Source organism: Lactuca sativa, chromosome 7 (assembly GCF_002870075.4).
Source record: "Lactuca sativa cultivar Salinas chromosome 7, Lsat_Salinas_v11, whole genome shotgun sequence".
Taxonomy (NCBI): Eukaryota; Viridiplantae; Streptophyta; class Magnoliopsida; order Asterales; family Asteraceae; genus Lactuca; species Lactuca sativa.
The window spans coordinates 141,332,749-141,346,897 of record NC_056629.2 but is presented as its reverse complement, the minus strand read 5'-3'; the positions used below and the strand labels follow the sequence as shown (position 1 = coordinate 141,346,897).

At 35.1% G+C, this 14,149-nt stretch overlaps 1 protein-coding gene across 1 annotated transcript; it reads left to right on the top strand.

Moving 5' to 3' along the window:
• The first annotated feature begins 3,684 nt into the window (after positions 1–3,684).
• On the top strand, positions 3,685–6,559 carry LOC111887779 (mitogen-activated protein kinase kinase kinase 1). Its single transcript, XM_023883926.3, has 8 exons — positions 3,685–4,871; positions 4,955–5,039; positions 5,126–5,188; positions 5,278–5,435; positions 5,508–5,580; positions 5,670–5,729; positions 5,801–5,917; positions 5,990–6,559. The coding sequence occupies exons 1-8, from the start codon at positions 3,811–3,813 to the stop codon at positions 6,200–6,202; spliced, it is 1,830 nt and encodes a 609-aa protein (XP_023739694.1). The 5' UTR covers positions 3,685–3,810; the 3' UTR covers positions 6,203–6,559.
• Positions 6,560–14,149: the final 7,590 nt, after the last annotated feature.

Below are 14,149 nucleotides of genomic sequence, written 5' to 3'. Positions count from 1 at the left end.
CGGCCTTGGTGCCGTAGACCCTGTTGATATAGTGAGGATAAATCACCTGCAATTGCCGACTGAAGAGATAAGAGCAAGCTGTTCCAACCACCGACACGAACTGCACGTCAGAACACTACCAAAGAACCAATTCCATAAATACCAAAATTACCAAATTATCCTTGGAAGTCAAACTGGTCAATTCTTGGTCAAAGTCAAAGTCCTTAGTAGAAGTCAACCTTCCTGGTTGACTTCTACTCGTCGAGTCACCCCGTCGACTCGCCGAGTTCCCATACCCAGAAAACTCTCATATCACAACTTAACTCACGAGTCGCCCAAGACTCGCCGAGTCCAACGATCTCTGAGTCCCATCCTGCCCAACTCACCGAGTCGCCAACTGACTCACTAATTCCAAAGCTTTAACCCAAAAGAGATTAGGTTATGCGACCAAACTCGCTGCTTCTAAGAACAGACTCGTCGAGTCCAAGGCAATCTTCAACAGACTCGTCGAGTTGTTCTTCCAACTCGCTGAGTCCATGCACATGTTCATACAACTCGTCGAGTATACCCATGTGACTCGCCGAGTCTCTCCAGTTCTCAACCCATTCAAAAGCTATTCAAGCCATGCATAGGCTCAAATCCATATATCCACCCTTCTACAATCTAACCCTCACATAAAGTTGCAAACTTTATGTGAAAACATGGAGATTTAGGCCCAAACACACTAGGGCTTGGGTTTTGGACAAAGGGGCTTCATCAACAACTCAATGACTGAAAGTTTATGACATTATGGACCATCACAAGCCTAGATCTGAATTAGCAACCTCAGATCTAAGCCTCTAACTCTAAATAGCTCTTAGTCATACCAAAAATGCCCTAAATTTCAATGATAATAGATCTAGATACCAAAGATTCCAAGCAACAGATTATTACCTCCAATATATGCTCCAACTGAAGTAGATCCCGAATCTTTACCACTCATTTGCAGCAAGCCTTTAATTCCTCAAGCTCTTTACCACCAATTTCCTCTTCCAAGCTCCAATCTCCTCAATAATGAAGTCTCACACGAAGGTTAGGGTTTCTGGAATTCTCAGGGGGGATTAGGAGGCTGGAAGAAGGACATAATGCCCTTTAAATATGGTGCAAACCCTAAGATTAGGGTTTTCTCATTCCAGCACCAACTCGTCGAGTCTAGCTTCCGACTCGGCGAGTTGCTCACTTGATTCGCGATCCAAACCCGCTCCGACTCGGCGAGTAAGTGTACCTACTCGCCGAGTCCCTTCCTTTATTTACACTTAGCACCCTTCACTTCTTGTTTCGAACTTAGGATGTTACAATAAGAAGAAGAGAGGGGAAAGAAGGATGAGGTGGCTTGCATGGAGATAAGGGAGACCATGGATTGTTACATGGTGAACAATATGGAGGTGACATCTCCAAAGTCAAACCCCCCCGTTTCATTTCATTTTTTTTGTTAATTGGTGTTGGGCCGAGATTTTGGGCCAAGAAGGTAGGAATGGAATAGTTTGAGCCCATTAAACTTTAGTTAGGATTTTTAGAGCCTAATCATAAAATTTTCGGCCTATTGGGCCTTTAGGGTAGTTCACGGCTCAATAGTATAAAAGAATGGGTTCTAAGGTCCATTAAGGTTAATTGGAGTTGTTATGGCCCAATAAGGCCCATTAGGGTTAGAGTGAATCATTCTAGGCCCAAATAGTCCAAAATGTTATAGATTTGTGAATTGGGTCCATTTAGAATCCAAATAGGGGTTCCAAGCCCAAAATGGTTGAATTGGATGCTTATTGGTCCATTAGGCCCAATAAGGAAATCCTAGTCCAATATGGACTCAAACCGGGATTCTTAGGGTTTTTAGATTCTTTGTTGAACATAAAAAGGTGAATTTAAATGAGCATTGAGTGATATCTACTTAGAGTATAGGTTTTACAATAGTTGAATGATTACACAAGAATAGAATTTCCTAGCTAAAATGCTAGTTGTGACACTCGAACGCGTATACGCGCCTATTAAACACTTTTCCCTTTTAACACTTAATGCTAGCAACCAAACGTCCAAACTTCAGATCCAAGCCTTATGGGACGTCTTAATTCACAAAGTTATTAACTTGGAGCCTTTGCATGGTTTAAAAGAACTCAAACCTAAGATTTAGCATTCTACTTTCACCAAATGAACACAAACACATGCATGGTTGATCCACAACCATCAAGATGCTAACTTTATGAAATAGCGACCTAAGAAACATCAAGAGAAGTAACTCCTAACTTTTGGAGTGGAAGAACTCCCACTAGATCTCATTCATGCGACCAAAAGTAACCAAAACTTCATAATACTATATCTAAGCATACAATGAGCAAGTTCCAAGCTTTATACCTCAATGAAATTGGAAATGATGAGTAAAATCTAGATCTAAAAGCTCTCCTTTGATCAAAGCTCCTTCTTCAACACTCTTCTTCCCCAAAGCTCACCAACACACACTAAAACACACACAAAGAGGGTTAAATCTTCTCTAGAAGGGCTAGGGTTTCGAAATGAGGCTCAAAGGCTAGTGGAGGTTGAGAAATAAAGGGATAATGGGTCATAATGTTTTTTAAATAGGCTTCAAGCCCTAAAAATTAGGGTTTGTCCCCTGGGTGTGTATGCCCAACGTACCCCCGATTTTCTGAAAATGGAAAAAATGCCCCCTAAGGACCAAATTTGAAAACCAATTATACATACCAATGATAAAAAATGAAAAGTACCTTGAATCGGGTGTTACAATGTGTTGTCTTTAAATCCGTGGTGGGCATTAGTGGAGCCAGGGAGGTCCTGAGCCACTACTTCAATTCCGACAATTAGTGTTAAAAAATTGTTTTTCTATTAGGAGCAACGTCTTGAAATATAAGTGTGAGTACTGAGTTAGATTTGTTTTAATTTTTTTTGGGTGTCACCACTACTCGAACTTTCTACGTCCGTCACTGCTTGAAATGTCGATATATCCATACAAGTTGTAGAGGGGAATTAGTATAGTTTTAGTTGTATATAAAGAGAAAAGAAATAACCGAAGATTAATTGATATTTGGCTAATAAGCTGTTGCTTTTTAATACAATATATAAACAATTACAAATTTATAATGGTTAATAATTAAAGAATGAGTTATGAAATTTTTTTAGCAACTAATATATCAATTTTAAATATAAATTGTTAATATATATATATATATATATATATATATATATATATATATATATATATCAATTAAATTGTTTATTCAGTTTAACCAAAATACAATAATAAAAATTTAAACAAAACAAAACAAAAAGGATATTTGAGATTGCTTTTAAAATAACTTTTTAACTTTTAGTTATTTCAAAAAATTAAAAAATTCAAAAGATATCTGAGAATTAAAAAAAAAACTTTTCAAAAGAACTTTTTGCCAAAAAGGAAAAAAAAAGTTTTTCAAAATTCATGAAATTATAATTTTTTGTGACTTTTGACCGTTTAAAAAGTAAAAAACATTCAAAATTCAAAAATTAAGAAATATAATCTAAATATTTTTTAAAAATAATTTTGAGCTTTTATTTTTCTTAAAATAACTTAAAAAAAAAAAAAACTTTCTGTAAAAAAAATTTGATGCGAAAAGTAATCCAAATACCCCCAAATAAAATATATATGTCGTGTAGTACGTTAATACGGTGGTAAAACTATGTCAACAAAACCCGCATACGCGTAGATTCATCCGATTTCACGCAGACACCAAATCTTCTTCTTCGCTGGGCTGCTCCATCGTTCAAAGCGAAGGCGTATACGTACACCGATGCATACACAGAGAGAAACCCATGTTGGATTCAAGATCTAGAGAGAGAATCAAAAGGAGAATGAACTTGTACTCTAGACCGAAGCGGACAGGGCCGAGGCTCGATCGAAGAAACGCAATCAAGAACATCGATTACGACGCGTCTACATCTTCATCATCATTCGACACTCAATCGACTCACCGAACTCGATCACTTGATATTTCATCGCTATCCGATAGAACGAGTTTTCGAATTGGAGGAACCGACGGCGAATTGGACTTGATCTTCAGCACTTTAGGGCTTTCGCCAGAGGATTTCGCGATTCCGACGGCTGCTTGGGAAGCGCATAAATCTTATTCTCCTACGGGAGGTAGCTTACCCCATAGCTCTAGGCTTCGTCATTCTCCTCTGGGTTCGACTAGGGAATCGCCGGAGAGTGATTTCTCCGTGAGTTTTGAAAGTAAAGTTAGCTTTACAGATGACGACGATGTTAAGTCCGACGGCGAGTGTTCGAGGTCGGCTGAGGTTGGTGAAGCTAGGGTTTTGGCGACAAATGGAATTGCGATTCGTGATGACGTCCGCTTATGTGGGATTGATGAAAACAGGCTTGGAAATGATTGCTCGGAAACAAGCAATGGTGTTGATTTATTAAAATCTCAAAGGGCTAGGGTTTTGGAAGATGGTGGTGATGGTGACACGGATAAAACGCGTGAGAGACGACATCCAGTCTTCGAAAATGGAATCAAAGGTCCACGGCCACCATTACTTGCTCCTCCACCTCCTATGTCACGAGCGATTGTGGATACTATGGATTCGAATTGGGATTTGATTCGAAGTTTTGCTCCTGGAGATAACGAAGACTCAGGATCAGATGAACCAGATAGGGCCATTACCAACGTTGATGCAAACAGGACGACAACATCAAGAATCGATACAACTGGTTCAAATACACTGGATGATGAAAACGAGGGCTACTCTAGTGCACCTGCTGAACTTGAATATTCCCTTTCGTCCAATGGATCATTTGGCAGTTTTAAAAACTGGCAGAAGGGAGATTTTCTTGGAAGTGGTTCATTTGGCACTGTTTACGAAGGCTTTAACGAGTAAGTTCAGTGGCTATCATCATATAAAGCCTCTGATATCTTACCCATAAATGGAGTTAATTGAGCTTTGCTTCTGTTTACAGGGCTGGGAACTTTTTCGCTGTGAAGGAGGTTTCTTTACTTGATCAAGGTAGCCAGGGAAAACAGAGCATTTTTCAACTTGAACAGGTGATTCATAAATTCTCTTAACATCAAACCCTAAGTTTCTGCACACTAAACAATAACCCCTCTTTCTCTTCCTTCTACTTTTTCAGGAGATATCTTTATTAAGTCAGTTCCATCACGAAAACATAGTCCGATATCTTGGTACAGATACGGTATGCATTTCATGTCATAATAAAACTTAAAACCCCAAAAATTATATTTTATTTTTTTCATCAAATCGATACATGGTAATGATTTTCAGGATGATGGGAAACTATATATCTTTCTTGAGCTTGTAACCAAAGGTTCACTAGCAAAACTTTATCAAAAATATGAACTTCGTGATTCCCAAGTTTCAGCATACACCAGACAGATTTTGAGTGGTTTAAATTACCTCCATGAACGAAAGGTTGTTCATAGGTATATACTTTCTTTCATCTTAAACTCCATCATATCATGTATCAAATTTAACTCTTGTATTTCACCTTGTAGGGATATCAAGTGTGCTAATATATTAGTTGATGCAAATGGATCTGTGAAGCTAGCAGATTTTGGATTAGCAAAAGTGAGTGAAACACACTACTTATCATTTTCTTTTCTACATTAGATTATGAGAACTCATATTCACTGTATATATATAATATTTATATACAGGCAACCACTTTGAATGATATAAAATCTTGCAAAGGGACTCCATATTGGATGGCACCTGAGGTTAGTTTTTCTTCAATTCTCTTAATTGAATGTTTTGAATAAATGACTTATTATATATTTCGTATCCACAGGTTGTTAATAACAGTAGATCAAATAATGGGTATGGACTTGCAGCTGATATATGGAGCCTTGGATGCACTGTGTTGGAGATGTTAACACGTAAAATTCCATACTCTCACTTGGAAGGGGTAAGTTTGACATTTCACTTATTATTTTCATGTAAATATAAGTTATAGTATTAATATGTTTTGATTCGTTAGATGCAAGCACTTTTTAGAATTGGGCGTGGAGAGCCTCCGCCAATTCCTAACACATTGTCTCGTGAGGCACAAGATTTTATACTTGAATGTCTGAAAGTCAACCCGAATGACCGCCCTACTGCCGCCCAACTACTGCAGCATCCTTTTTTGAAGAAATCGGGTTCTGTGAATTCGGTTCTTGCTTCTCCACGTTATAATGGAGTACAGTTGTAGCAGGACAAGACATGACAGACTGTTCCATTGTGATGTGAGACTGTCTGACTGATGTCAATGAGACAAAAATTGAAAATTGTCTCCATGTGGTTGGCTTCGGCTTGTGAAAAATGTATTGTTAGTTGGGTTAGATTTGTTTTCTGTTTCTGTTTCTGTTTTGATGAATTTTTTTTTTGGGGGTTGTGGTTTGTTTGTTTTCTCTGGCGATGTTGTAAGTTGTATTTAAAGAGGTGGTTGTGGTTTCGGTTTGTTGTAAAGAGTGGCATAAATAGGGGTGTTTGTTACTGTTTGTAGATAGATGTACATAATTTGGACAAATGGGAAAAATCAAAGAAAATTGTTTGATTGATCGATCAATCGGATTTTAAATTGTATATGTAGGGTTGTTTTGGTTCTCATTAGATCATTGAAATGCATTACAATCGGGTAATTCTACGACAGTGGGTGTTATAGTAGATGTAATATCAATGTTAGATTGATGTACATAAATAAATTTTTTCATATTGAATGTCACGATTAAAAGATAAGTGACATAAAGATAAAATTATGGATTATTGGTTGTCTTTTATGACATTAACCCATATAAAATATAATTATACCACTTTTAAAGTTTTAAAGGGATAATGACTTAAAAAAGGTAATTTATTTTTTGATTTGTACACATTTAATCATTGGCTTTTTCTTTTGTCTATATTTTCCCATTAAATTTGTTAAACTGTTCAATGAACATCCTTATGACCTGCTATCGGAGGTATGACTGGTTTCCGGCGTATTTGACACCTCCGGTCATCTTCTCTAGTGAGTCTCCGGTGTTCATGATTTTTCCGACGAAAATAAACACACATACATACACATCGGATCTATTTCAGATTCAAGGCTTCTATTCTCCTCTCTCTCTTTCTTATCTATTTCTCATGAACTCAGGATATGTGATGAACACACACATACATACACATCAAATCGGTGCATGTATGTTGTTCCAAAACCGAGCAAGAACACACACAGATCTGAAAATCACTCCAGTAAACCCAGATCTGGCGTTTGAGCAAGAACACATACACACACACTTTTGGAGATCGTTTGATTTTTGTGATGAAGATGATCACACACACATCGTTTTTTGTTCAAGAACACACATCGATTTTTTTCAAGAACTCACACATGCATTCAAAATCGAAATCTAGGAAGAAGATGTTCAAGAACACACATCGATTTCTAGGAAGAAGATGCTCAATCTGGGGTTTGTTTGAGAGCAAGGGAAAAAAACACAGGTTTGATTTTCTTTTTGTGAGCAAAAAGAAAGAGGCTCAATTTTCTACTAGCGAGCAACAAATTTATGCAAACCCTTGAATGGGTTCTTCAATTTTGTTCCAGATTCGAAGAGATAAGAGTTTTTTTCTTTAGATGAACACAAGAACAAACCCTAACCTTCATTTTCATTTTTCTAGATTAGCGGGTTCTTGAATGGCTTCTTCCATTTTGTTATAGATTCAAATGTTTGTGTGTTTGTTCTTCTTCAACTTGTGTTCTTCATCAGTCAAGGTTATTCGTGCGTTCTTCAACAGGCGAAGGTGAGGAGATCGGGTAACGATTAATGTGTATGAACTTGAAATCTTGATGTGTGTTCATGTGTTCTTTAAAAGTGAGTTTGTGTATTTAAATCTATGAACCACCAGATTTGTGCTTCAACTTGGTTTTTGATTTAGATTGAAGATAAAAAAACAAAAATAAAGAACAAAGTTCTGAAAATTTGGAGATGAAGAACAATGTCATCGGAAAAATAATGTTGGTCGGAGACTCGCCGGAAATATGATTGGAGCTACAAATATCGCCAAAGACTGCCTAATATGTCAGAAAACCTACTATATCGGGTCATAAGGATGTTTTTTGAACAGTTAAACATGTTCAATGAGAAAGTATGGACAAAAAAAAGTCAGTGACTAAATGCGTACGAATAAAAAAATAAATTACCCTTTTAAGTCATTATCCCACTTTTAAACAATGGTAGGGGTATCCACTGGTGATGTCCAAGATATGTAAAGTGTTGATATTCCATATGCACTAAAAGCCATTAACGATGGATGGAAAATACTACTAGGCAAAATGGAGAATGATCAAAGTAAAAAACATATGCTACTTTAATTAGTAGGAAACGAGAGATATGAAAGAAATGTTAGTATGCCCTCATATGAAACGCACATAAGGGTACTTAATGGGAGGCCACACACGACTATTAGAGCCAAAGATGAGGGATGCAAAAAATAAAATTTAGGGACTATTAAAAAATATAACATCTAAACCATATCCACAATTTTTCACATAATACATCTTCACGTATCTTTTAGAAGCTTCTAAAGCATTCTAGAAGATGTTAGAATATTTTAGAAATGTCATAAAAATTCTAGAACTCCTTCAAATATTTTAAAATGTTTCATAATGGACAATTCTTGAATGTTTGGAAAGACCTTGGAAGATTCCATAACATTATAGAATTCTCTAGAACATGGTTGAACGTTCTAGGATTGCTTATAAACATGAGGTGCCTTGAAAATAGTTGTATTGCATGGTAGAACATTTAAAACCTTGTAAAGAACATATACAGATACACATAGTTGTCAGAATACTTTAGAGAAGACTTTCATATACCAAGTAGCTAGGAGACTCTAGAACCTTTCTATAGTAAGGTGGAAGGTTAGGCTAGCACCTATAAATAAGAGTGTAACTCATTTGGTCCAACCATCAAAGAAGCTCTCAAAGTTCTCAAGCTCTCTTATAAGAGAGAGAGAGAGAGAGAGAGAGAGAGAGAGAGAGAGAGAGAAGGGGGGGGGGGTATGGGGTGTTGTGATTTTTTACCAAGACATCTACAAATTAACTCTTGAACATTTTTCTCAAGTACCGAGAAAACAACCCCAAGTAATGTGTACATAATGTTTCGGTCTTCAATTTTCCATTCCAACTACATTATATCAAGGTTCAAAGATTATTTAACTAACGTAACAAGCTAGAGTAACATTCAAAGCCCTAGAACCAAGGTTCTAAAAAGCTCGTTATAGCTTCAAGGCTTGTACTTGACGTCAAACTTTAACAAAATGTTACCTTAAGTCATATATGTATATAAAAAATATATGGAATTATTAATTATATACACAATTGCAAACTTCTGCCACGCCTTACAAAAGATGTGGCTCACCATGGCTCGTAAAAGCTTGAGGCTTGATATTGTCGTCAAGTTACGTCTAACGTTATTTAGAACCTCTATAACACATGGGAGGTTCAACCAACCAAAAAAATGCACATTTCGTTTCATTTTATGTCCAAGACGTGCAAATTGTTGTTGATTAAGCACATGCATAAAAAGCCATTAACGATGGATGGAAACATTCATAATAGAAATGGAGAGAGAAAATGAATGTAAAACAAATATATATAATATGTTAACTTAATAAGGAAGAAGTAAGAGATACAAAATAAATAACATTATTGCCTTCATGTGCAACATACATCAGGGTACTTAATCGAAGGTCGTTTTGAACAAGCCAATATCTTCAAAAAAAAACTTTATATTGTCTCTATGAAATAAATATGCCATATTTTGAACAAGCAATATCAAGGCCTAGGAAATGTTTAAATTTACCAGTCTTTAAGTTTAAATTGCCCATTTAATCGTGACTTTGATCATAGTGATCTCTTATATAGAGGCTCTAGTTAATCCGATGTCTTCAACGTAGAGTAGTAGTGCAACATAAAAAAAATGTTGTATCAATTGATTTTGGCACGAGTGAGAGGGTGGAATCAAAGTGCAAAGTGGAATATGCTCGACATCTGGATGTTTGTTCACATTGCAAGGTTTTCTTGGATCAGGTGTCTAAGCCCATAACTATAATTGATATGAACTTGAATTGATAGCAGTACAATCCTTTTGGGTTGCTCTCAAACCTAAAAATTGGACATGGTGATTTTTGGAGAGAGAGATTGATTTATTATTTGATTAATAAATTGAAATAAATAATTTATTAATATATTATGAGAATAATATATTAATTAGAAATAGTAATATTTAATTAATAATTAATCATAAATTAGTTGGAATTAATTTCGGGATTAATGGAATTAATTAAAAGTGTAGGGTCTAAAGTGCAATTATTCAATAGTTGAACAAAAGGCTCCAGAACCTTCCACCAAGAGGATAGACGGTTTCTAGGGGATAATATATGGTTTTTAGATTATTTCATGTGGATAAATATGGAGCTGGATAATTACCAATTTGGAATATTATTATTATATTCAGATTAGTGTTGTCAAGGGTTTCTGAGCACCACTATACAAAGGACCCTAACCCTAGCATTTTCAGCCACTAATTCTCTTAGAGAGATATCCAAAATTCTAAGTCTTCCCTCTCCTCTCTCCATAATCTCCTTCTTGCTAGCTTGGGTGTGAACCACTAGAGGCATGACATTTGTGGTGCTTGCTTCCAAAGCTTCTACAAGACAAGGATAATTGTTATTTGCTATAATAACAATAAGGTATGTAATCCTAAACCTTTTTATGTCATTTTCAAAAATTGCCTAGGGTTTCTAGGGTTCTTATTTTGATGTTCATAGTTATAGGTTCAATAGAGAAAACATAGATCTTGTTTTAGGTTGCATGCACACTTAAGAGTTTTAAGTTTGTTTTGTTATACCTAAAACCCATTAGTGGTATCAGAGCGTTTGGTTTGTTTCCAATTGAATTTGCTATAATTGTTGAATTTGATCAAATTAGGGTTTATGGAAATTAAACCCTAAAAGGCTTAAATTTCGAAACTAGGGTTAGGTTTTGAAATCCTAACCCTCCTTCCCAAGTTTTGAAATTAGGGTTAGGGTTTTAAAACCCTAACATTCCTCCCCAAGAAATTTCGAAAATTAATAAGATTATGGTTTTTCAAATTTTGGTAATTATCATTTTACTTGCCTAAAATGAGATAATTAAAATTGGATAAATCCTACACCTTATATTTTCAAAAATTTAGAGGGTAAGGATTAGGATTAAATTATTTGATTAATTTAATTAGATAATCCTTATTTGATTTAATATATTTAATTAAATGCTAATTAATAGATAAATATTAAATTATTTGGTTTATTTTTTAAATTTAGATTATTTATTAATTTTCAAAATTTAATTATAAACCTAGTATTTTAAAAAACATTAAAATACACCTTATAATATATATAAAATTAAAAGTTTAATAATTACTATACGTATAAAACTAAATCAGTCAAACCGCTAGTACGCCTCATTCACAAAGCTAGTCTATAACGAGGGTATAAGGAAACTGTCTATAAAATGGTAGTTGAATAGTTGTCCACTCTCACACACCGCTTCCTTGATTAGTGGAGGGTCGTTAGCCAAACGGATTTGATAGGACAATTAATTCTCATTAATAATTATAATGAATTAAGAGTAACTAAACCCTTTTATAAAGAATCCCAATTTTAGTTATTTTAGGAAAAGTATGAATTTGTATGCTAACCCATGAAATTGCACATTACACTTTATAAGTCGTTAGTGGAGTGTGTGTGGTTAACTAACACACTAATAGGGACTAATAAAGAGTTGTAATGGGTATCTCATAAATTATTATTGTTGATGGAGCGTGTGTGGTTTACCAACACATCAATTGAGATGATAAATGACAATGAGGTTACCAAGCACATTTGCATGGTTATTCACATATTGTTTGTGATTCTCGGTATCCCAGTCACAAACAGAAGAGCATAATCTGAGATTAAACATGTCATTGAATAGTTTCAATGAATATCAAAAGATCTAGGAAATTCATCAAAACTTAATTTCCTTTTTAAAATTTTCGTTTTCTATTGGTGGAATTGGTAAATCGTCATTTACCTACCTTTATAAAATTTACAATTAGATTACGACATCCCTTTTCTAAGTTGTGAATTATATAATTGGATCCTAGCCTTAATATTTCATTTTTTGGGTTGCTATATTAAGGATTATTATTATCTAACTAAAACATCCTTCCTTTTACAGATGTCTACTCCAAATGATGCTTCTGGTTCCTCCTCCTCCAATGAAAACTTCTCATTGTTGAACATCTACTCAAAGGTGAAACTGGATGGCACCAATTACAACGACTGGATACGCAACATCAAAATGGCCCTTCGTTTCGAGGACAAAGAGTATGTCCTTGAGAAAGAACTAACTGAGATTGACGAAAAGAAGGCCACTCTTTAAGAATTATCCGCCTACAAGAGGTACTACAATGATGTGACAAAAGTTGCTTGCATCATGGTCTGTGACATCTCCATTTTCACGGCCATAAAAGACTGATTTTTGTTTATGCTTTATAAAAATCAGAGTACCTCTTTTAATAAAAATTTTGCGGAATTTGTTCCCATCAAAACATGATAAATACGTTATGAAAGCATTTCCGAAGAAATGTATTTTTTATTCCTTTTAAAACCTTGGGATGTCATCGTCAATACAGAAAGAGAAGTCGAATCACGAGAGACCGAAATGCTCGGGGGATAAGAAGAGAAAGACTCTTGAATCAAGAGAATGGTGCAAGAAATATGAGAGCCCAAGGCTCTTATTTATAGTAACTGAATTTTCAAAAACTACCCACCATAATTACTTAATGACCTTATAATTATATAAACGACTAAACACCCTTTCATAATACTATTTTAAATAGATTTAACTATATTTGTACTAAACTAATGTCGAAAGTACTCAACAATAGTCTTATAATGACCGCATCGTCGATACCTTTCTAATGATATATACATTTGTATATATATATATATATATATATATATATATATATATATATATATATATATATATATATATACGTATATATGATTTATACTTTATTTTAATACGTAAATATGCTATTATAATTTATAACTCGTTCATACGAACTCCGTTTTTGACGTTATTTATATCCACACGTAGGTAGGACCGTACCCTACAACTTTCGTTTAGACTCCGTCAGCTAATTTTGACTTTATTTTTAAAGTTATATTTTTAATAGGCCGGGACAGGAAAAGTCCGTTAAAAACTCATAACTTCTTCATTCAACGTCCGTTTACGTCTGTCTTTTTACCGTTGCATTACTATTAATGAGATATTCGATTCTCTTTTAGGTTGCGTCGGCCAAAAATTGACCGATCTAAAATTCGAATTTCGGGCTGTGCACTGCTATGCCAAATCTTAGAAAAATCATAACTTCCTCACATGAAGTCAGATTTTGACGTTCTTTTTATGCACACTCTTGGTTTAACATATACTACGACTTTTGTTTATATTGCTAAGGATATAAATCACTTTATCATAAACTCACGTTTTACGTCACGAAGTGGCGTGCCGGTTTAGCCGTAAAACTTCGACAGGTCATAACCTCTTCGTTATAACTCGGATTACAGCGTTCTTTATATGTACTGAACCCTTGTGACATATATTATTACTTAGTAAAGATTGTTTATTCTAAATAATTTTTTTTGTGTAAAAGTCATTTTCGACACTTATTACCTCTAAATTGACTAGCCCGGATCTGCGGGCGTTACAATTATCTCCCCCTTAGGATGATTATGTCCCAGAATCATCAACGAAACAGGGTTGTATAATGATTCAATATGTTATCTCTTCATCCCAGGTAATAACTGTAACCTCTATGTTTCTTTGAACGAGTATCTGACTCTTGGACTTCTTGATTGCAGGCGATGCTTGATCTTGCACCCGCACTTTGTCTCGTATCAGACTTTCAATCATGACCTTCCTGTCACAATCTCGACCCTTATTGGAGACTCTTTCTTTTTTATTAACAACTTAAGATAAGTTCCTTCCTTCGATTGTCATAATACCGATGGGTCATGTTCTAATGACCTCTCATCGTATGATGCAATGCTTAGTCTCAGGTCTTTTAGAGTAAAATTCCAGTCT